Source organism: Myotis myotis, unplaced genomic scaffold (assembly GCF_014108235.1).
Source record: "Myotis myotis isolate mMyoMyo1 unplaced genomic scaffold, mMyoMyo1.p scaffold_m19_p_15, whole genome shotgun sequence".
NCBI classification, from domain to species: domain Eukaryota; kingdom Metazoa; phylum Chordata; class Mammalia; order Chiroptera; family Vespertilionidae; genus Myotis; species Myotis myotis.
Window position 1 is genome coordinate 41162382 of NW_023416319.1, and position 19769 is coordinate 41182150.

The 19769-nt window shown below is 56.7% G+C and overlaps 1 protein-coding gene across 8 annotated transcripts in view; it reads left to right on the top strand.

The window, feature by feature from the left end:
• PALD1 (phosphatase domain containing paladin 1) overlaps window positions 1–19769 on the top strand; it is a 71300-nt gene that overhangs the window by 39620 nt on the left and 11911 nt on the right. For 6 of the 8 annotated variants that reach the window (XM_036336981.1, XM_036336987.1, XM_036336982.1 and 3 more), the window contains exons 2-18: window positions 580–792; window positions 3507–3609; window positions 4816–4995; window positions 6376–6540; window positions 7288–7448; window positions 7621–7696; window positions 9154–9305; window positions 9602–9701; window positions 9904–10008; window positions 11995–12090; window positions 12505–12633; window positions 13028–13144; window positions 13231–13386; window positions 13717–13899; window positions 15039–15179; window positions 15412–15483; window positions 19289–19429. In XM_036336981.1, the coding sequence (XP_036192874.1) occupies window positions 608–792; window positions 3507–3609; window positions 4816–4995; window positions 6376–6540; window positions 7288–7448; window positions 7621–7696; window positions 9154–9305; window positions 9602–9701; window positions 9904–10008; window positions 11995–12090; window positions 12505–12633; window positions 13028–13144; window positions 13231–13386; window positions 13717–13899; window positions 15039–15179; window positions 15412–15483; window positions 19289–19429 (2262 nt within the window). In that variant the 5' untranslated portion in view covers window positions 580–607. Of the gene's footprint in view, window positions 1–579; window positions 793–3506; window positions 3610–4815; window positions 4996–6375; window positions 6541–7287; window positions 7449–7620; window positions 7697–9153; window positions 9306–9601; window positions 9702–9903; window positions 10009–11994; window positions 12091–12504; window positions 12634–13027; window positions 13145–13230; window positions 13387–13716; window positions 13900–15038; window positions 15180–15411; window positions 15484–15632; window positions 17728–19288; window positions 19430–19769 lie in introns of those variants that run through there. The other 2 variants (XM_036336989.1, XM_036336986.1) reach the window with 2 other exon arrangements.

The window sequence follows — 19769 nt, forward strand, 5'->3', positions numbered from 1 at the left end:
CTGACGTTGAGTTCAGGGGTGTGGTGCCTTCATTGGACCCTTGCTCTACTGAGAGCTCACCTCGTCTGGACTTCCCTGGTCTTGTTTTGTGACACTCATGGCTGGAATGCCTTTCTGCATCCTGTTCCCATCCAGATCCTTTACATCCAAGCCTGATGTGCCTCAGCATGTGCCCCTGCTTCTCCCTCAGGCCTCCTACTTCCCCTAGCCTGGAAGGCCTGGCTTCCATGGGGCCTGGTCCAGTCACCTAGAGCCCTCAGTCCCCACCTGGTGTGGAAGATTAACCCCTTCCTCTCTTATTTTCCCCAGAGGAGTGTAAACTCTAATGGGTCAGGGGCTTCATCCTTATATCTCTCTATGCCCACAACCCCCAAAGCCCAGCAGTGGGCCAGGCACATGGTGGACACTCAGTGGCAGGTGGTAGGCAGCACACCTGCCCTCCATCTCCAGCTGCAGGGGGATGGCCCTCTCTGGGCCTCAGTGTGATCTGTGCTTATGGTGGAGGTGAGGGTGGGCTAGGTCTCTGCCTGCCCTGGCTTTCCCCACTCCTCCTTGACCACACACCCTCTCACCCCACAGGCCTTGGGTCTGAGATTGCCGGCTGACTATGGGTACAACGGCCAGCACAGCCCAGCAGACGGTCTCAGCCAATGCCCCCTTCGAGGGCCTCCAGGGCAGCAGCACGATGGACGGGCGGCACTCGCTCAGCGCCCACTCCTTCCAGACCACGAGCTTGCACAACAGCAAGGCCAAGTCCATCATCCCCAACAAGGTGGCCCCCGTCGTAATCACGTGAGTGGCGGGGGGGATGTGATCATGTCCCTGGAAGACATGGCTCTGGAAGCTGCCTGGGGGGGGGGGGGGCGGTAGTGGTGGTGGTGGTGGTGGCATATCGTACATAATATCTAGATGAAGACACAGGCCCAGAGAGGTTAGGCCGTTTACCTGGAGTCACACAGTAAGCAGGTGGCAGAGTCTCAGTCGTGGGTCTTTAGCTTATGTGACTTACAGTGTCCACAGGACTAGGGAATGTGGAGAGGGAGGACTGGCTGGGGCACACTCTTTTTTTTTTTTTTTTGAGAGTAGGTAATCGGGGAAGGGGAGAAGGGCGAGGGGGAGGTGGGGGGAGAGGTAGAGGGTGCTGGGAGGGGAGTAGAGGTAGAGGAGAGGATAAGGTGGAGGGGAGGGGAGGGATGGGAGGAAAGGGGAGGGGAATGGGGGCACACTCTTGAAAATAATTTTTGGCTGAACAATTTTCAAAAGAAGTTTATATACTTAGATGCATAAAACTTAGATTTTTTCCCCCCGCCACAACCAGTAATTATGGTTGGAAACTGAGGTTAACACCAGGCCATTAAAGGGCCTTGGGCTGGAAAAGCTGGAAGCTGTTGGTCCACTGTCCTCATTAGGTCCTTCAGGGACATTCCTGGAAGCGGCTGAAGGTTTGTTCAGTTGCCATATTTTGAGAGAGGCTTGGGTATCCAGAGGAAGGGGATCAGGAAGGGGCCCTGAAACCCTACCTGCCCCACGGGCGCATGAAGGAGCGGGTGCGGGAGCCCCGAGACCAGGTAGACGGAAGGGGCATCGGATCCGTCTCCTGGGGAGTCGGAACGCCTTGTCTTGCATTGAATCTGCCCACGGTGCTCCCCGGCCTCTGGGCCCCTCCAGGACGCAGGAAGTAGGACGGGATGATCTAGGAATGAAATATATTCCACACATAGCAGTTTGTCAGGGACCTAGCAGATGGGTCTTCCGTGTAAGGAAACCTGAGGGTGGGAATGATACATCTGGCCTGCTGGCTTTGGGGCCTGACATAAAAATTGTAATCATAATACATTACTGTGTCCATGATGAGGGGACGAAAGGAGATGTTACATAAGAGGGACTTGACATATAGCCTCCTACTGGAGATGACAAAACTAGGTCTGGGCCCTGAGGGCAGTGTTGGAGACTTGTCCAGTCTTGCTCTGTGACCCTGGGCCTCTGTTTCCTTATCAGGATCTGTGGGGATGACGTTCAAAATACTTAACCCAGGGCGTGGCTCAGAACAGTCACCTGCCTGCTGTAAAAATCTATGTGTGCCTCCTGGCGCAGCCGTGAGCCCAGTACTCCTCAGATTGACAGTGTTTGAGGTGGAGGGGACCTTAGAGGTCATCTAACACAGGGGTCGGCAAACTGTATCTTTCGGGCTAAATCTAGCCCAGCATCTGTTTTTGTCAATAACGTTTTATTGAAGCACTGCCATTCTCGTTCATGCACATATTATCTGTGGATGCTTAACACTTCAACTGCAGAGGTGAGTAGTTGTAACAGAGACGTTGTATGGCCCATTAAGTCTACAGTATTTACTATCTGATCCTTGATAGGAAAGGTTTGCTGACTCCTGATCTAATAATACCCTTTAGAGCAGATGTGAAAACTGACTTAGATACACAAACTGAGTTTCGAGGAGGTAGAGAGATTGGCCCACCCCAGGCTCTGCGGTGAGATGGAGGCAGAGCGAGCAGCCGGAACCGCGTCTCTTGCGTCCTCTTCTGGTGCTCCCTCCCACGCACCCCACCGCCTGCCTTTGTAAAGAGGCATTTCCTAGAGGCATTTCCTTTGTAAAGAGGATCAGACACCAGGTCACCAGCTTTGGGAGGCTGTGTCTTCTTTGCTGTTAGAATCAGCACACCAGCTTTTTGCGTCTTGGGTTTTGTTTGGAATGGCCCTGTGTGGAGGTAGAACTACCACTAGTAATAATAATTTTATTAATAAGCCCTTACTGTGCCCCAGGCACCGGGCTAAGCACTTACATTCTTTAATGCATTGATTTCTCACAGCAGCCCTAGGAGGTGGGAATCACTGGAAATGTAGCTACAGAGAGTGGGTGACTCCGGAGTCACAGAGTTACAAAGCAGTGGAGGTGGATTCGTGCCCCAAGCCTGTGTCCTGAACCACCTCACTGTGCTGTGGGATCACCAGTGTGGAGGTTGTTTCCAGAGACACTTTGATGGAGGGGACCATCCAGGACCAAAGTAACTCCGAAATAGAAGGCCTTATTCAAGACAGAAGCTTCCCTCGCACAAAAGTCTAGGAGATGCCCCAGGTTGCATGATCAGCCAGGCTCCTCCTCTCTTGATACCCTGCCATCATCAATACCTGATTCCTGCTACCACTTCTGGATGCGAGCCAGGGAGGAGGAGAGAAATGTAGAAGGTTCACACCTTCCCTTAAAGAATCCCATTGGACAGAACATCCCATTGGACAGAACATAATCACATGACCATACTAGCTGCAAGGGAGGCTGGGAATGTAGTCTTTACATGGACGGCCCAGTTCCCATTCCAGGGTTGTATTGCTCACAAAAGGGAGCGTGGATATTGTGGTACAATGGGCTGTCTCTGCCACGAATGGGTAACCACTTCAGTGGGAGTGGGGTGGTCCTGCTGTGGGGTCAGGTGAGGATGGAGTGGACTCTGGCTGCGGAGGTTGCCTAACTTGGTCTCCATCTGTAACCCTGGCAGGTACAACTGCAAGGAGGAGTTCCAGATCCATGATGAGTTGCTCAAGGCCCATTACACGCTGGGCCGGCTCTCGGATGCTACCCCTGAGCACTACCTGGTGCAGGTGAGGTCAGGCCCTACCCTTTCCTCCCCCTTCCGGCTTCTCTCCGCCCCTCCTGTCCTTTAGGTTCTCTCCCTAATCTCTTCTGCCTCCCCACTATCCCCTTCTCTGTTTCACTGCCTCATTCCACCTTCCAGGATCCCAATCCCACTTCCTCTGACCCATTTGTTTTCTGGGGCCCATTCGTCCTGCCCTGTGGAGCCCCTGCTCTTCTCTCTCCATCCATCCCCTGCCTGGCCCCAGCATGCCCACAGCCCCTCCGTTGGAGCACCAGGGAGAATATAGACAGGACAAAGGTCCCTAGGCCAGGACTGCTGCCCCTAGGGTGGCCATCTCCCTCCCCTTCTCTTTCGAAGTTTCCGACCTTCTCTGGCTTAGCTGTTTTTGTTTTTTTGCCTTAAATATCCCCTAGAAAGTAAAGCCCACAAGGACAGATGACTGTTCATCTCCTTGTTCACTGCTGTAGCCCCAGCCTCAGAACAATGGAGGTCCTCAGGGAAGGGTCAGTGAATGGAGGACGGAATGAAAAATCGTGACAACTGTTGGCTGACGGAGTAGCTGAGGGTTTCTGGCACTGGAAGAACTGGTCCCACCTGTCAGTCAGCAGGTGTGGGGCACGGGGGTAGATGTGGTGACCTCGGTGCTCCCTTTTGCCCAGGAATGAGCTCTTCTAGTTCCCGCTGCTCTCCCCGATGTCCAGTACCCTTTTCCTCTCTTCTCTGTAGTCACGGCGTTCATTCATTCACTCCAGGTGGGGAGGGGAGAGACCTGCCCTTCCTCAGAACTGCCGGGCCCTAGGAAAGGGCCAGGACAGCCTTCCTCTAGGTGATTCCCGTGGACTCCCCACTCTGGCCTCCCAGGGAGTTGTGGGTCCACCCTAGAGCCAGCTCTAGTTTCCTGCTCCGGCAGTGCCTCTTCATGCTCTCCTTCTCTAAGGCTGGCTCAGATGCCAACACCTGCACGAAACCTTTTCAGATTCCCACTCAAGAGGAGCTGTATTTTCTTTCCTCTGACCCTGTGACCCCTTCCTGGGATCACAGATGGTCACGTATCTCATCTGTTTTTTTCTGTGAGCCTGCAGACAGCTTGAGGACCGTGTCCCTTCCCCATCTCCCTGATCCCCACCTCCTGGGGCCTGGGACAGAGCCCTGCCCGTAGAAGATGCCCCTGGGTCATCTCAGTGTCCCCCTCTGACTCTTCCACTGCCAGGGACGCTACTTCCTGGTGCGGGATGTTGCTGAGAAGATGGACCTGCTGGGCACCCTGCGGAGCTGTGGGGCCCCCAACTTCCGGCAAGTGCGGGGCGGGCTCACCGTGTTTGGCATGGGACAGCCCAGCCTCTCGGGGTTCAGGCAGGTCCTCCAGAAACTCCAGAAGGATGGACACAAGGTAAGCATTGTCCTTTTTCAGGCAGGGGCTAGCCCCCCAAATCTGGGGAAAGGGGCTCCTGGGAGAGGCAACTTCAGAGGCTTTGGAGGGTCCTGGCCACATGATGGGGAGGGCGCTGGCGACCTGGACCAGGCCCTACCAGGCCTTGAGCACCATGACGGTCTTTGTGGTCAGCATGGCTGGAAATTCTGAGCAAATGTTTACTGCATGGTCCTGGATGGACATTGGAGCCTCGAGGTCAGAAGCCCCTGTACACCCCACTCTGAGAGCCTCAGAGGAAGTGAGGAGGGTGACGGGATGACAAGAGAGAGTCACAGGATGATAATCACGGCTAACACTTATAGCCTCATGTCAACCCAAAAGGGCAGGGAAGTTATTCTCCCATTTATAGAGGGGAAAACTGAGATTCAGAGAGGATAAGTGACACAGCTCCTGAATGGTGTCTCAGGACCCAAACCCAGACATAGCTGGAATTCTAAGAGCCTACTTTTTTATTTTTTGTTAATCCTCACCCAAGGATTCCATTGATATTTTAGAGAGAGTGGAAGGAGGGAGGGAGAGAGAGAGAGAGAGAAAAACATGACATGAGAGAGACACACCAATTGGTTGCTTCTGAACTCGCCCCGACCAGGGCCAGGAATCGAACCTGCAACCCGGGTATGTGCCCTTGACCAGGAATCAAACCGCAACCCTTTGGTGTGTGGGCTGATGCTCTAACCGCCGACCAGGGCTCTCCTGCCTGCAGTTGAGGTGGGGTTTTGTCTCCAGAACAGAGGCTGAGGGTCCACAGTGATTTCAGGCTCTTCGACATGGGGTGTCTGGTTTGACCTGGGGTGTTGATGGAGAGTTTTTGAGTGAACCAGAGTGGGATGGGGTGTTAGTGGTGGTCAGATCCCATCTTCCCATCTTGACCGCCGGTTCCTCGGGGTGGGGTCTCCCCACTATCTCCCTCCGTCTGTACGATGCACAGGGAATGAATGATTGCATTGTGGGTGAGGGCATTCATTTCTTCAACTGATGCTATCAAGCCCTTGATTGATCCGGGGCTCTGTGCTAGGAGTTGCAGAGACCAGGATGTGATTCCTGTGAGGAACCTGTAATCCACTAAAGGAGAAAAGATGTGTTCGTTGATAATGTTACTACAAAGGGGGTTAACATTACGAAGTTCAGATGGAGGACTACTGGCCCTGAGAGGAGGGAGGGTCGGGAGCGGGTGGCGTTTGGTCTGAGCTTTGCTTCCTGGGCAGGATTCAGGTCTCAGGGACACAGTGGGGTGAAGAGCCCTTGAGGAGGGGAACGGCCTGCTCAAAGGCCTGGCGGGGGGCAGTGGAGCAGAGTCCCTGCCCGACTGGGGCGACCTCCTTCCTGGGCTCCCGGCAGGAGTGCATCGTCTTCTGTGTGCGGGAGGAGCCGGTGCTGTTCCTGCGAGCGGAGGAGGACTTTGTGCCCTACACACCTCGCGACAAGCGGAACCTCCACGAGAACCTCCAGGGCCTGGGGCCCGGCGTCCAGGCGGAGAGCTTGGAGCTGGCCATCCGGAAAGAGGTGAGGGCCGCTGGTGTGGGCGGGGCCTCTCCTGCTAGGCCTTGGGCAGCTGAGATGACCCCAGACCACAGCTCAGCGCTGCTCTCACTGGCTCGTCCTTGCCCATCTTCCTGCCCTGCTTGGGCCAGTGGCTGGCTACAGGGCCGGCTCACGGGCAGCCAGAGGAAGGACCTATTCCCAGCGCTGTTTGCCCTGCCTCTTTCCCACACTCAGCATCCTTATTAGAAAAAGGTCTGACGGTGCGAAAGCGCTCGGCTAGGAGCCTGAGGCTGAGTTCAGCCCGTGAGCTCTGAGCCCTGGGGTGGGCCACTTCTCTTGTGGGACTGTTGGTTTCTGAGGTTCCGCTGTCCACCCTCTACAGGTTTGTCAAGGCCTCAGAGGCTGTCGACAGACCACAGAGGTGTGCCAATAGAGTATGGGGGTCACAGTTCCCCCCAAGACTTCCACAGGCAGAAACCTAGTCCGGAGAGGCCACTGGTGGCCTCCCATCTCCCTTTCAGGCCTCCTCTCCAGTCCCAGGTGACCAAGCCTGGCCCTGTCCTTCAGTCTGGTGGCTTAGCTAACTCCTGCTGCCTGCTGGGCAGAGCCCTCCCCCTGACCCCAGGGCCTGGGCAGCTGCCCGTAGGACACGCCAGTCACAGAGAGCACCCTGACATGGAGTCCCCTCTGGGGGACAGGCAGCCTGTCGAGGCCTCTGGGTGGCCTGAAGGTCCGTCATGGCCCTCTGGCCCCCACTCCTCCATGCAGATTCACGACTTTGCCCAGCTGAGCGAGAACACGTACCACGTGTACCACAACATCGAGGACCTGCGGGGGGAGCCCCACGCTGTGGCCATCCGGGGTGAGGATGATGTGCACGTGACCGAGGGGGTGTACAAGCGGCCCTTATTCCTGCAGCCCACCTACAGGTACCGAGGGCCAGCCCTGCAGGGCCCTGGGGTGCTGGGCACGCTGACCTGGGGCTGCTCTCCAGCTGGGCCTCAGCCTCACCAGCTGCAGGTGGGGCTGAATGGAATGCAGGGGTGGGGGATGCCCGGGGTGTGTGGTCTGCCTGATGGGCTCCTCCCCCTCCCCTGGCAGGTACCACCGCCTGCCCCTGCCAGAGCAAGGGGCTCCCCTGGAAACCCAGTTTGATGCCTTTGTCAGTATCATCCGGGTAAGTGGGGTGGAGGGGTGTGGGGAGCACGGAGTTGGGGGGCAAGGGCCTGGAGAGTGGGTCTGTGTAGAGGCCCTGTCTCCATGGAGATGCTCAGGGTAGGTGTGGCCTCTGAGTTGTGGGTGGTGTCGAGTATGATGGGTATGTGTGCATGTGTGTGGGGGTTGTGTGTGTACACGTCTGTGTGTGGGGGCTGTGTGCATCCGTGTGTCTGTGTGGGTGTATATAGGTACATGCTCGGGTGGCAGGGCCCAGCTGGGTGTCTGGAGGACCGGCTTTGCTGTGACGAGGCTGCTGACTCGCTGTGTGACCTTGGACAAATCTGCTAACCTCTCTAGACCTCAAGTTCCTCATTTCTTTACTGAAGCTAAACAGTCTCACCCTCTAGACCAGAGGTTCTCAACCTTCTGGCTCTTTAAATACAGGTCCTCATGTTGTGACCCAACCATAAAATTATTTTCGTTGCTACTTCATAACTGTAATGTTGCTACTGTTATGAATCGTAATGTAAATATCTGATATTCTGTCCTGATCAGTTTGGCTCAGTGGATTGAGCGTCAGCCTGCAGACTCAAGGGTCCCAGGTTCGATTCCAGTCACGGGCATGTGCCTTGGTTGCGGGCACATCCCCAGTAGGGAGTGTACAGAAGGCAGCTGGTCGATGTTTCTCTCTCATTGATGTTTCTAGCTCTCTATTCCTCTCCCTTCCTCTCTGTAAAAAAATCAGTGGAGCCGAAACCGGTTTGTCTCAGTGGATAGAGCGTCGGCCTGCGGACCTAGAGGTCCCAGGTTCGATTCCGGTCAAGGGCATGTGCCTGGGTTGTGGGCACATCCCCAGTAGGAGATGTGCAGGAGGCAGCTGATCAATGTTTCTCTCTCATCGATGTTTCTAACTCTCTATCTCTCTCCCTTCCTCTCTGTAAAAAATCAATAAAATATATATAAAAATAAAAATCAGTGGAATATATTTTAAAAATAAATAAATAAATAAATAAATAAATATCTGATATTCAGGATGGTCTTAGGTGACCCCTGTGAAAGGGTCGTTCGACCGCCAAAGGGGTCGCGACCCACAGGTTGAGAACCGCTGCAACTAGACTCTTCTGGTACTTCCTGAGTCCTGGTGGTTCTCTCTCAACGCCTTCAGGGGTCCCCTTACTTAATCTGCATCTCACAGGGGTGTGAGGTGCGGCCCTGTCCCCCCAGTGGGGCTCAGTTCCAGAGCCAGGCCTTGGTCTCCCCCCGGGTCTGGGAAGGAGCAGAGCCTGGGCTCCCAGGGCAGGTGGAGCAGATCGGGCCTTGGGGTTTGGCTAAACGGGCTGAGCTTCCTGTCTGCCCGCCATTTGCTGCAGACTGGGGTGGGGGTGGGCCTGTGTCACGACCCCTTACCCCCACCAGCTCCTCAGCCGAGGGGTGTCTGGGTCGTGCTGTGATATGCTCTCCACGGTCCTTCCCCAGGAGACCCCCAGCCTGCTGCTGCTCCGAGATGCCCACGGGCCTCCCCCTGCCCTCCTCTTCAGCTGCCAGACAGGTGTGGGCAGGACCAACCTGGGCATGGTCCTGGGGACCCTCGTGCTGTTTCACCAGAGTGGGACTGCCTCCGGGCCTGAGTGAGTGGGGAGGGCAGGGCCCCAGGGACGCTTCGGGGGCTTGGAGCCAGAGCTGGAAACGGGTCGCTGGGGTTCATGTCCGGGTTTGCCGCAGACTTGCAGGGTGGCCTGGAGAAAGTCACTTGACTTTTCTGGGCCTCAGTTTCCCCAGTGGGGAAAATGCCCCTTGCTCCCCGCCCCCTACCCCCCCAACTTGAAAGGAGGACTTGGAGCCTGGAGCCTCTCAGCGGGATACAAATGGGAGGTCACAGCAGGGCCATCCTGTGGCTGAGGATGCTCCCGCCCCTTCCTGCCAGGGCTGTCCCTGCGAAGACCAAGCCTCTGCCCATGGAGCAGCTCCAGGTGATCCAGAGCTTCCTCCACGCGGTGCCCCAGGGCAGGAAGATGGTGGAGGAGGTGAGCAAGGAGGCTGGGCAGGGGCAGCGCAGGGAGCACTCACACCCTCACGGTGGGGTCCCTTCCTCCCCTGGGACCCCCTGCTCTCATTCACGGCTAATCATTCTCTTTACCCCCTTCTCTTCTGTCTGCCACCCTCTTCCCTTGGCCCTGCGCCCTCCCTGCCGCTGTCCCCTTGCCCCTGCCCTGGTCCTGGCACCAGGTGGACAGAGCCATCACTGCCTGTGCTGAGCTGCACGACCTGAAGGAAGTAGTGTTAAAACACCAGAGGAAGCTGGACCGTGTCCGGCCCGAGAGCCCGGCCCAGGTGAGGCGTGGAGGACGGAGAGCAGCCGCGTTTGCATGAACCCGCAGCCTCATGTGTCAGGCCTGTGCGCTGGCTTCTTTCATCCTGACGGGTCCCGGCGCTGCCTCTCCCAGGAGGAGAGCGGTTGGCCGAGGAAGGGGCGAGGGGGGCGGGATGCAGGAAGGACAGAAGGAAGAGGGAAGTTTACTTTCCCTGACCAGGTCCCCTCGCTGCAGAATAAACAGGATGGACGAAGGGGCTGCCGGCGGGGTGCTGGGCCTCTGGACCCAGATACTTCCCAGAATGCTCGTGGCTCTCCCCCAGATAAAACCTTGGCCCTTCTTCAGGACGTCCGGGGCTGGGTCCAGCCTGCCCCCTCCGGGAGCGGGATGGCTCTGGGCTGTCTCAGCAGGCCTGTCCCCACTCTCTGGGGAGAGGACGCTGGGCAGTGTTTGCAAACGGTGCTTGGAAAGAATCTGAAGCGGCAGAGCCTTTTTCTTCTTTAACACTTTAAAAGCACCTTTAAAAAGCAGCGTTAGATTATGGAAAATTGAGGAATCAGAGAAGGAAACGCTAATAATCCCAGCAGAGCCGCCGCGAGCACTCTGGGCCGGGCTCTTTCATCTTTCATGTTCTTGTGTAGGTTGCCCCAGCACGCGTTGTGCATCCAGCGTGTTTTGTTGGTCTTTCCCCTGCTCATGCCTGCCCGTGGTCACTGAGAGTGTTCTGGGTCGTGTAGCTTAAGCTCATGGCGTGGTTCAGCATCGTTGGGCCGACAGGTTAAGAGCATGCTGGCCCGGGTCCGGTCCTGGCTCTTCCACGTGCAGGCGTGTGGCTGTGGGCGCGGGGCCACGGATGGTAACGACCCACAGGGCTGTTGGGAAGAGCAGGTCAGATCAGACCCATCGAGCACTTAGCCGGGACCTGAAACCGGCCGTGTTCCCACAGGTCACCGGCCATGGTTTATGACAGGCCCCTTCTCGTTGCACAGTCGAGTCACTCTCATTCCCTATCCTTGTCCACACTGTTGTGTCTGTGACAGCGGGCTTTCACGCAGGTGGGATTTTTCTCCCTTAGTCTGGAGTAGGTGCTGGGACACGGCGGCCCCGGGCCCGACACAGCCCACCGCCTGCTTTGGTGAATGCGTTTGCCTGGGGCTGGTCTCGCCCCCTCGCTCTGCGCTGTCTCTGGCTCTTCCGCTGCAGCGGCGGCGCTGAACAGAGACCGGCAGCCTGCAAACCTGGAGTCCTTACTGCTCGGCCTTTTATAGACGTAGTCGTTTGTTGACCTCTATCCTGGTTCTCAGAGATGGAATTAAACTTCACCCAAGGGTCTGGCCTTTCTCTCGGGCCTGTAGCCATCTCCCTTGCCCTCCTGAGGCCAGTGCTGACCCAGCAGGGGAACCTGATGGCTGAAGGTGAGAGAAGGACCCTGGGGAGTCATGCCCCGCTGACAGCCCCACCCAGAGTGCTGGGCTGGGGTTAGGACCCTGGTTTGGGGACCCAGCTCTGTGACTTTGAGCAAGACCCTCATTTCTCTGACCCTCAGTTTCCCCTTTCTAAGTAGGGGTAGCGCTGTCATGAGGGCCTTTTTGTTTTCTTGTAGGGAGGGTCCCAGGCAAAGGGAGGTGAGGGCCTCTGGCTCAGGGGAGATGCTGATACACGTGCTGCTTCAGCACAGAGGGGGTGCTGCCCTTGTGGAGGTGCTGGAGCCGTCGGGGAGCCCCAGCCTGTCTCTGGGCTCAGAGCCTGTGGGGGAGGCAGACCCCGCATGGGGAACTGTAGTGCCTGCCAAAGCCACCGCAGCTCTCCCTGCACCTGGGTTACCTGCTGCAGGGGGCAGGTGAGATGCTTGGAAGGACTCCCAGCTGGCAGAACTGTGTGAAGGGAGAGGTAGACTGTCTTCTGGGATTTCTGAGGCTTAACTCCTGCCCTTCCTGGGTGGGTTGTGGGGCCAGAGCAGCCCCATCTTTACCTCCCCAACCTCCCTCCTGTCCCCCCCTCTCAGGGAAGCAGCAGCCAGCAGGGTGTCCGGCAAAGGGCCCTGCAGAGCCTGGAGCGATACTTCTACCTGATCCTGTTTAACTACTATCTGCATGAGCAGGTGGGGCCCGGGTGAGAGGCCCCTGCCCTTCTCCAGGCCCCTCCAGCCTCCCACAGTGACAGGCATGGGGTCAGCGAGGGCCCCTGTGGGATTAGGGAGCAGAGTTGGGGACACGTATGTTGGTTTCACAGGAAGGCAGGTGTGGGGGATGCAAGGGGAGACCCAGGTAGGGGGTGGTCCCTGAGCAAAGGGAGGACCCACCTCTCGCCCCTGGGCCCCGTCTTGGTACCCTTAGCCAGGGCTTTGGGGCCCAGAAAGATCTTTGGACGGCCTGGTCCTTGCTCCCCACCCTCTCCTCCATGCCCTGGGCCATCATGGGTGTTTCCTGGGACTCCCCCACCCTGGGGCAGGTAGGGAGAGCTCAGGGTGGCCCTGCGCCCCTGAACTCCCATCTCTCTTTGCCTTGGGCTGCAGTACCTGCTGGCTTTTGCCCTCAGTTTCAGCCGCTGGCTGTGTGCCCACCCTGAGCTGTACCGCCTGCCTGTGACACTGAGCTCAGTGGGGTCCATGGCCCCTGGGGACCTCATCGCCAAGGGCTCCCTGGTGAGTGTGGCTGTCTGCCTGGGGAAGTGGGAATGTGTGGGGCCTGGCCTTTGATTCCTGCGGGGTTCAGGGAAGCATCACCCTCATAGAGGCAAAGGGGTGACAGCCAGTGGGTGTGGAATCTTCTTGTGAGTGTCATGGGGTCATTCTCCTCCGTCTCACACCGAGGGGTCTGGGCAGGGCGTCAGGAGACCTCGTTCTAGAGTCTTTGCCACCAGCCTCTCCCCTGTGCACCTCGGCGTCCTCATCTGGAGAGCGGGCCCTGCCGGTCTCCTTGCCGGGGCAGCGACGAAGCTCTGAGTGTGAAGTGCTGTCCCCCCTTCCGCTGCCCCTGGGGCTGGTTCCAAGCCTCTCAGTGCTGCTGTGAGTACCAGGCTTGCTGCTCTCCCTACAGAGGGCGGACGATCTCGTCTCCCCAGACGCACTCAGCACCATCAAAGAGATGGACGTGGCCAACTTCCGGCGGGTGTCCCGAATGCCCATCTACGGCACAGCCCAGCCCAGCGCCAAGGTGACCCCCCCAGCCGGCCTGGGACCATTTGTGGGGTGGGGAGGGGAGGGGGAGCCCTTCTGCTGACCTCCCTCCTGTCCCTGCAGGCCCTGGGGAGTATCCTGGCCTACCTGACCGATGCCAAGAGGAAGCTGCGGCAGGTCGTTTGGGTCAACCTGAGGGAGGAGGCTGTGCTGGAGTGTGACGGGCACACCCACAGCCTGCGGTGGCCTGGGCCCCCCATGGCCACTGAGCAATTGGAGGTGAGGCCCTTCTGCCTTCTACACACCTCTAGCTTGGAGGCCTTCTGGGGAGTTGGCCTGGGAGGGTCCGTAGAAGGTCCTATTGTACAGGTGGAGAAACTGAGGCCCCCAAGGGTCAGGGAGTGGCTGATTCAGGATTCCTGCCATGGCTACCTGCCTGGCTCTGGGTCTGGTTTATGATCCCTGAGGCTCAGGAAGGGCAGGCATGGGTCCGGGCAGCCATGGGTCCGGAAGCCAGGCCTGGTCCTGGCCCTAGCAGACTCTGGTCTTTCAGGTCTGGCCTGGAGGCTGCTTCAGTGGCCTGTGTGCCCTCTGTCCCACCCTCCCTAGAACCTGGAGACCCAGCTGAAGGCCCACCTGAGCGTGCCTCCCGCAGGCGCGGAGGGCCCGCGGACCCACAGGTTCCAGTCGTGCCTCACCATGCAGGAAGTCTTCAGCCAGCACCGCGGGGCCTGCCCCGGCCTCACCTACCACCGCATCCCCGTGCCAGACTTCTGTGCCCCCCGCGAGGAGGTGAGGGGCCAGGCAGGCAAGGCTGCTTCCCCTCTGGCCTGGGCCTTGGCTATGGCCAGGCTCTGCTGAGGGACTGGGAGCTTGTGCCACAAGGTTTTAGATTCGGCTCAGGTGGTTTATTCACATCCCTTCCCAGCTTGGCATTTGCATGCCCGTGTGTGTGTACATGTGTGTTTATTCTATGTTGTAGGTGTGTATGAGGGTGAGCATGTCCATGGTGTTGGTGGTATATGTGTGTTGGGGGACTGGAGTGGGTGTCATGTGGAGTGGGTATGTGTGTGTGGTGTGTGTAACTTAATGGTGTCTGTGATGGATGTCTTACCTTTCCTGGGGGACAAGTGTGGAGAGTGTGTCTTTTGGGGAAATATGTGGCGTGGTGTGTGTCTGGGCTTGGTGGAGGAGGGTGTTGTGGGATGCTGTGTGTCACTAAGGGGGTTTGTGTGCATGTGGCTTCTGTAGGTTTGTGACGTATGTGTCTTTGTGGATGTCTGTGTAGTGTGTCTTTTAGGTGCGTGGATATGTCTGTGTGGTGTGTGTGTCCAGCGTGTATTGTGTGCGGGTCGCTGTGTGCCTGTGATGCCTCGGTTGTTTGGGTGCCGTGTCTGTGTGGGTCTCTGCAGTGTGCGGAGGGGGGCCGGATAGGAGGCGATGGGGCTTGGGTTTCCTGTCTCACTTTGTTCTGTGGGTCTGGTTGTCTGTAGTTTGTCGCCCCCTGGTGGCCGTGCGCTGCAATGATCCGCTGCGGTTGGGAGCTGGGTTGTTGGGGGCACCTCAGATGTGGGCAGCAGAGCAGGGGGTCCATGCGTGGCCTGGGGCGCAGCACATCGGAGTGCGTGCACATGTGCGCATGTGCGTGTTCTGCCTGGTGAACGGCAGGCAACAGAAGCCCAGATTTGTGCATGCGTCTGTGTGCTCAAATGTCCGTCCCAGTCCTGGGGTGGGGATTATGCTGCACACGGGGCTGTTGACGTGCACGTGGTCTTGTGTGTCCTGCAGTGAGTTGAGTGTGTGTATACAGGTTGTGAGCCTGACACACAGCCTGGCATCGGGTGAGCACTCCCTTTTGCGGGGGTGCGCCACCCCGGGAGTCTGTGCAGCCAGGAGCACCCACTGACTCAGACCTTGGTCTCCCCACGCAGGATTTTGACCGGCTGTTTGAGGTCCTGCGGGCCGCCCTCACCAAGGACTCGGGCTCCGGCTTCGTGTTCAGCTGCCTCAGCGGCCAGGGCCGGACCACGACGGCCATGGTGGTGGCTGTGCTCGCCTTCTGGCACGTCCGAGTATGTGAGGCCAGCGTGAGGGCAGCGGTCCGCCCAGGCAGCATGGGCACTGGGTGCCTGGGGACGCTGGCGGTGCCAGGAGGGTGTAGGGGCAGAGCTGATGCCTGGCGTGTCCACCCATCCTGGGCAGAGGGCAGTGGGGCTGGCAGACCCCTGGCAAGGGGATCGTGGCATGAGGGAGAAGGGCAGCCTGGGAAGGAGTGCGCCCATCCCAGCAGCTGTCCTCCCTCAGGGCTTCCCCGAGGTGGTGGAGGAGGAACTCGTGAGTGTGCCTGATGCCAAACTCACCAAGGGGGAGTTTGAGGTGAGCACGCCCGATACGGTCCCCGGGGGTCACCTGGGGGAGGGAGAAGGCACGTCTTGCTGGCAGGTCGGGAGGAATTTTCAGAGCTCTTAACGCTGTTTCCTTCTTCCACCTCATCACATCAGTGCTTCTCTGTTCCCATTTCACAGATGAGCAAACCAAGGCATGGGGCAGCTTGGCTCTGGGGCCCTGGCAGATGACCACTGGGGATGAGGGGCCTGGACCCCCCTCATCCTGCCTAACCCTATTGCTGGGCGACTGTATGCCTTGAGGGAGTCCACTGGCCACCTTCTTGTCTGGGTAGCATTGGCAACCCCCTCATAGGCACCTGGGACCCAGCTGTGGTTGGCGACTTTGGTGCGGGGCTCTAGCCTGCCCAACCCCAACCCCCTTTCAGTTCAGGACACTGGATGGACGGCCACTGACATTCCCCATGTATTGTACACCTACCGCAAACATGTCGTCTTCCTAGACACCTCCAAGTAGGTGGCCATGTCTCCCTCTTACAGGTGGGGAATGTGGAGTTCAGAGTTGGCACGTGGCTGCCTGGTGTCAGCGTTGTGGTTGGCTCCTGCCTACCTGGTCAGCCTAGCCACGCGCCCTCCCTGCTGGCCTGCCACCCTGGCTTCCATGCGGGTCCTCACACTCCAAGCTCTCTCAGCTTCCGGGCCTTTGCATATGCTGTTCCCTCATCCTGGCCCTCTCTTCTCTTTATTTTCACGGATGCGCTTCTTTTTATGTTTTTTATTGTGGTAAAATATACATAGCATAAAATTTACCATTTTAACCATTTTTAAGTGCACAATTCTGTGGCATTAAGTATGTTCTCCTTGTTGCACTACTATCACCACCATCCAGAACTTTTTCATCATCCCAAACTGACTAACCATTCAACAGTCACTCCCCATTCCTCCCTCCCCCCAGTCCCTGGTAACCACTGTTCTATTTTCTATCTCTGAATTTGATTATTCCACGTGCTGCATATGAGTAGAATCATTTATAATACAGCACTTAATAGTAAGTATTTGCCATTTTGTGTCGGTGTATTCCACCTAGGATAATGCCTTCAAGTTCATTTATGTTGCGCATGTATTGAATTTCCTTCCTTTGAAAGGCTGACAAATACTCCATCGGATGCCTATGCCACATTTTGTTTATCCATCCACGTTTGGCTGCTGTGGATAATGCTTCCGTGAGCATGGGTGTACCAATATCTGTTTGAGTCTGCTGTCAATTCCACAAGTGGAATTGCTGGGCCATATGGTAGCTGTACGTTTAACTTTTGAGCACCTGCCATACTGTTTTCCACAGTAGCTACACCATTTTACGTTCCCACCTGCAGGACGCAAGGGTTCCAGTTTCTCCACACCCTTGCTAACACTCCGTTTTCTATTTTATTTTAATGACATCCATCCTAGCGAGCCTGGAATGGTATTGCATTGTGGTTTTGATTAGCATTTCTCTAAGAATTATGATGTTGAGGGCTTTCATGTGCTGTTTGGCCATTTGTATATCTCCGTGGGGAAATGTCTGTCATGTGCTTTGCCTGTTTTTGATTTGAGCTGTTTCGTGGTTGAGATGTAGGAATTCTTTTTCCGTTCTGGATATCAATCCCTCATCAGCTATGTGACTTGTGTTTTCTTCCATTCTGTGGGTTGCCTTTTTACACTGTTGATAGTGTCCTTTTTTTGCAAAACTTTTAAAATTTAATGTTCAGTTTGTCTATCTTTTCTTTTGTTGCCTCATGTTTATGTTGTCACGTTCAGGGGGTCGCTGTCAAATGCAGTGTCATGAAGATTTTCCTCTGATGTCTCCTAAGAGTTTTATAGTTTTAGCTCCTTGATCCATTTTGAGTTAATTTTTGTATGTGGTGAAGATAGGGGTTCAAGTTCATTCCTTGGCATGTGGACACTCAGTTTTCCCAGCACCATTTGTTGAAAAGAATGCCCTTTCCCCACGGAGTGGCCTTGCCTCCTGGTCACAAGTCACTTGATTGTATCTGTGAGAGTTTATTTCTAAGTTGAATCCTTCCTCTTCATGTCAGTCAAATGTGGTCTCTTTTTACTCACTCCCAGCGTTTTGCTAGGAGCTGTGTGGACTCTCTTCTTCACCCTTTACAGCCCCAAGAGTTAGTGCCCTTGCTACTCCCAGTTGACAGGTGAGAAAACTGAGGCACAGGGAGCTAAGCTCATCACCCTAGCCCAGTGGTCGGCAAACTCATTTGTCAACAGAGCCAAATATCCACAGTACAACGATTGAAATTTCTTTTGAGAGCCAAATTTTTTAAACTTAAACTATATAGGTAGGTACATTGTTATTAACTTAATTAGGGTACTCCTAAGGCTTAGGAAGAGCCACACTCAAGGGACCAAAGAGCCGCATGTGGCTCTCGAGCCGCAGTTTGCCGACCACGGCCTTAGGCCCTATCGGAGAGGTGATGGGGCTGGGGCACAAGCCAGGGAGTGGACCGCAGAGCCTGTGTTCCAAAGTTATTTGACCTGAAGATGCCCCTAATCCCCGTCCTCACCCATCCCAAGACATTCCCCTGTCTAGACCAGCTTTCTTTGCAATTAGTTTGGGCCTATCGAGCCCACAGTCTGGCAGGGAGCATCAAATATAATGTGAAGAGGGCTGGAATAGGCATGGGTTCTGAGGGCCGAGGGCACAACCTGGGGAGCCCAGGAGGGCTTCATGGAGGAGGTGACATTAGAGTACATTTTAGAAAGATGAGTTCGTGGGTGAGGAGGATTAGTATGCAGAGGAGATCAAGTGTGCAAAAGAGGGAGTCTGGAAAGGACAGGAGCTGTGTAAGGCTGTGATTTGCAAGAATGAAGGAACTGGGGCTGAGGTGGGAGGACCTAGATTGTGAGGACTCTGAAGGGCTACACTCAGTGTTTGACCTTGACCTTGAGGCTAGCAGGGAGGCAGAGGAGGTCGTGATCATTGGGTGTGGGTGGGGTTAGTTGTGTGGAGGAGGGAGTGGAGAGGAGAGGCGGGCCTGAGTGAGGAAGGGCTGTGGGACCAGCAGGAGAAGCTCAGTTCTCCTTGGTAGGTCTTGGCAAGGAAGGCACCCAGGATGAGCTTGGGTTTCTGGCTGGTGGTGGTGACAGCCAAGGAGATGAAGGGTCCCTGGGGAGGAGCGATTTAGGGGAGAGGCCCTTCATTGAAAAAACTGCAGCTTTCTCCCACTTACGTTCTCACAGGCCCTCTCTGGCTCCCAGAGAGGAGGCGGGCTGCCACTGTGGGATGAGAGGTGATGGAGACCTGGGTTGGTGCTGGCGGTGGGGTTGCCTGATCGATAGATTTGCCGGGGGGATGACCTGGCGGAAGAGCCCTGCCCTACAGAGGGGCCCTCACAAGCCTCAGTTTCCCAGGAGTGAAGGGGGGCTTACATCAGATGAGGGGGATCCAGGCTGGGTTCCCCGTAGCTGGGTGTCCCCGAAATGCCTGTGGCCCCTGCAGGGTGAGAGCAGAGCCCGCTGGGCCCCAACATAGGCTCATCGCATGCATCGCCTGCCCTACCCACCCCACCAGCCTGCGCACACAGCTTTCTGTTTTGTAGATAAGAGTCCGGAGAAGGTTTTTTTGAAGCAAGGTTTCTACCGCTTAGGAAAGCAAGCACCTTGGGAGCCCTGGCCTCAGAGGTGTCCAGGAGCCCTTGTCCCCAGCCCCACCGGAGAACTGGGGTCAGGGCCTGGGCCTCGAGCCAAGTGGCCCTGGTGTGGGGTGAGCCCGTTGTTGAGGGTGAGCCCCCCCCCCCGGCACCTTGGTCTTGTCTCTGCTCAGCCCCCCTCCTCTGGCGCAGGTGGTGATGAAGGTGGTGCAGCTGCTGCCGGACGGGCACCGTGTGAAGAAGGAGGTGGACGCAGCGCTGGACATAGTCAGCGAGACCATGACGCCCATGCACTACCACCTGCGGGAAATCATCATCTGCACCTACCGCCAGGTGAGCCCGCCTTAGCCAGTGCACGGCCCCGGATGTGGCCGCTGTGGGCGTGAGGTGGTGAGGTGTCCCTGGGGACCCTCGTGGCTCTCTCGGTCATACCACCGCCGGCTGGAAGCAGAGGCGACCCCTGAAATGGAAACACGCCCGGCCCCAACAACCCCCAGCTTGATTCTGGAACAGCTGGCGGAGTGTGTGCAGGGCAGCGGGTCCGAGGCTCCACAGCTGCCCCTTCCTGGCCCAGCAGCCAACCAAACTGATGGGACCAGAGGAGCACAGAATGAGGCCGCTCCCAAGGCCCCAGCGAGATTGTGTCTCTTGTTTCTTTTGGGTCTTCATAGTG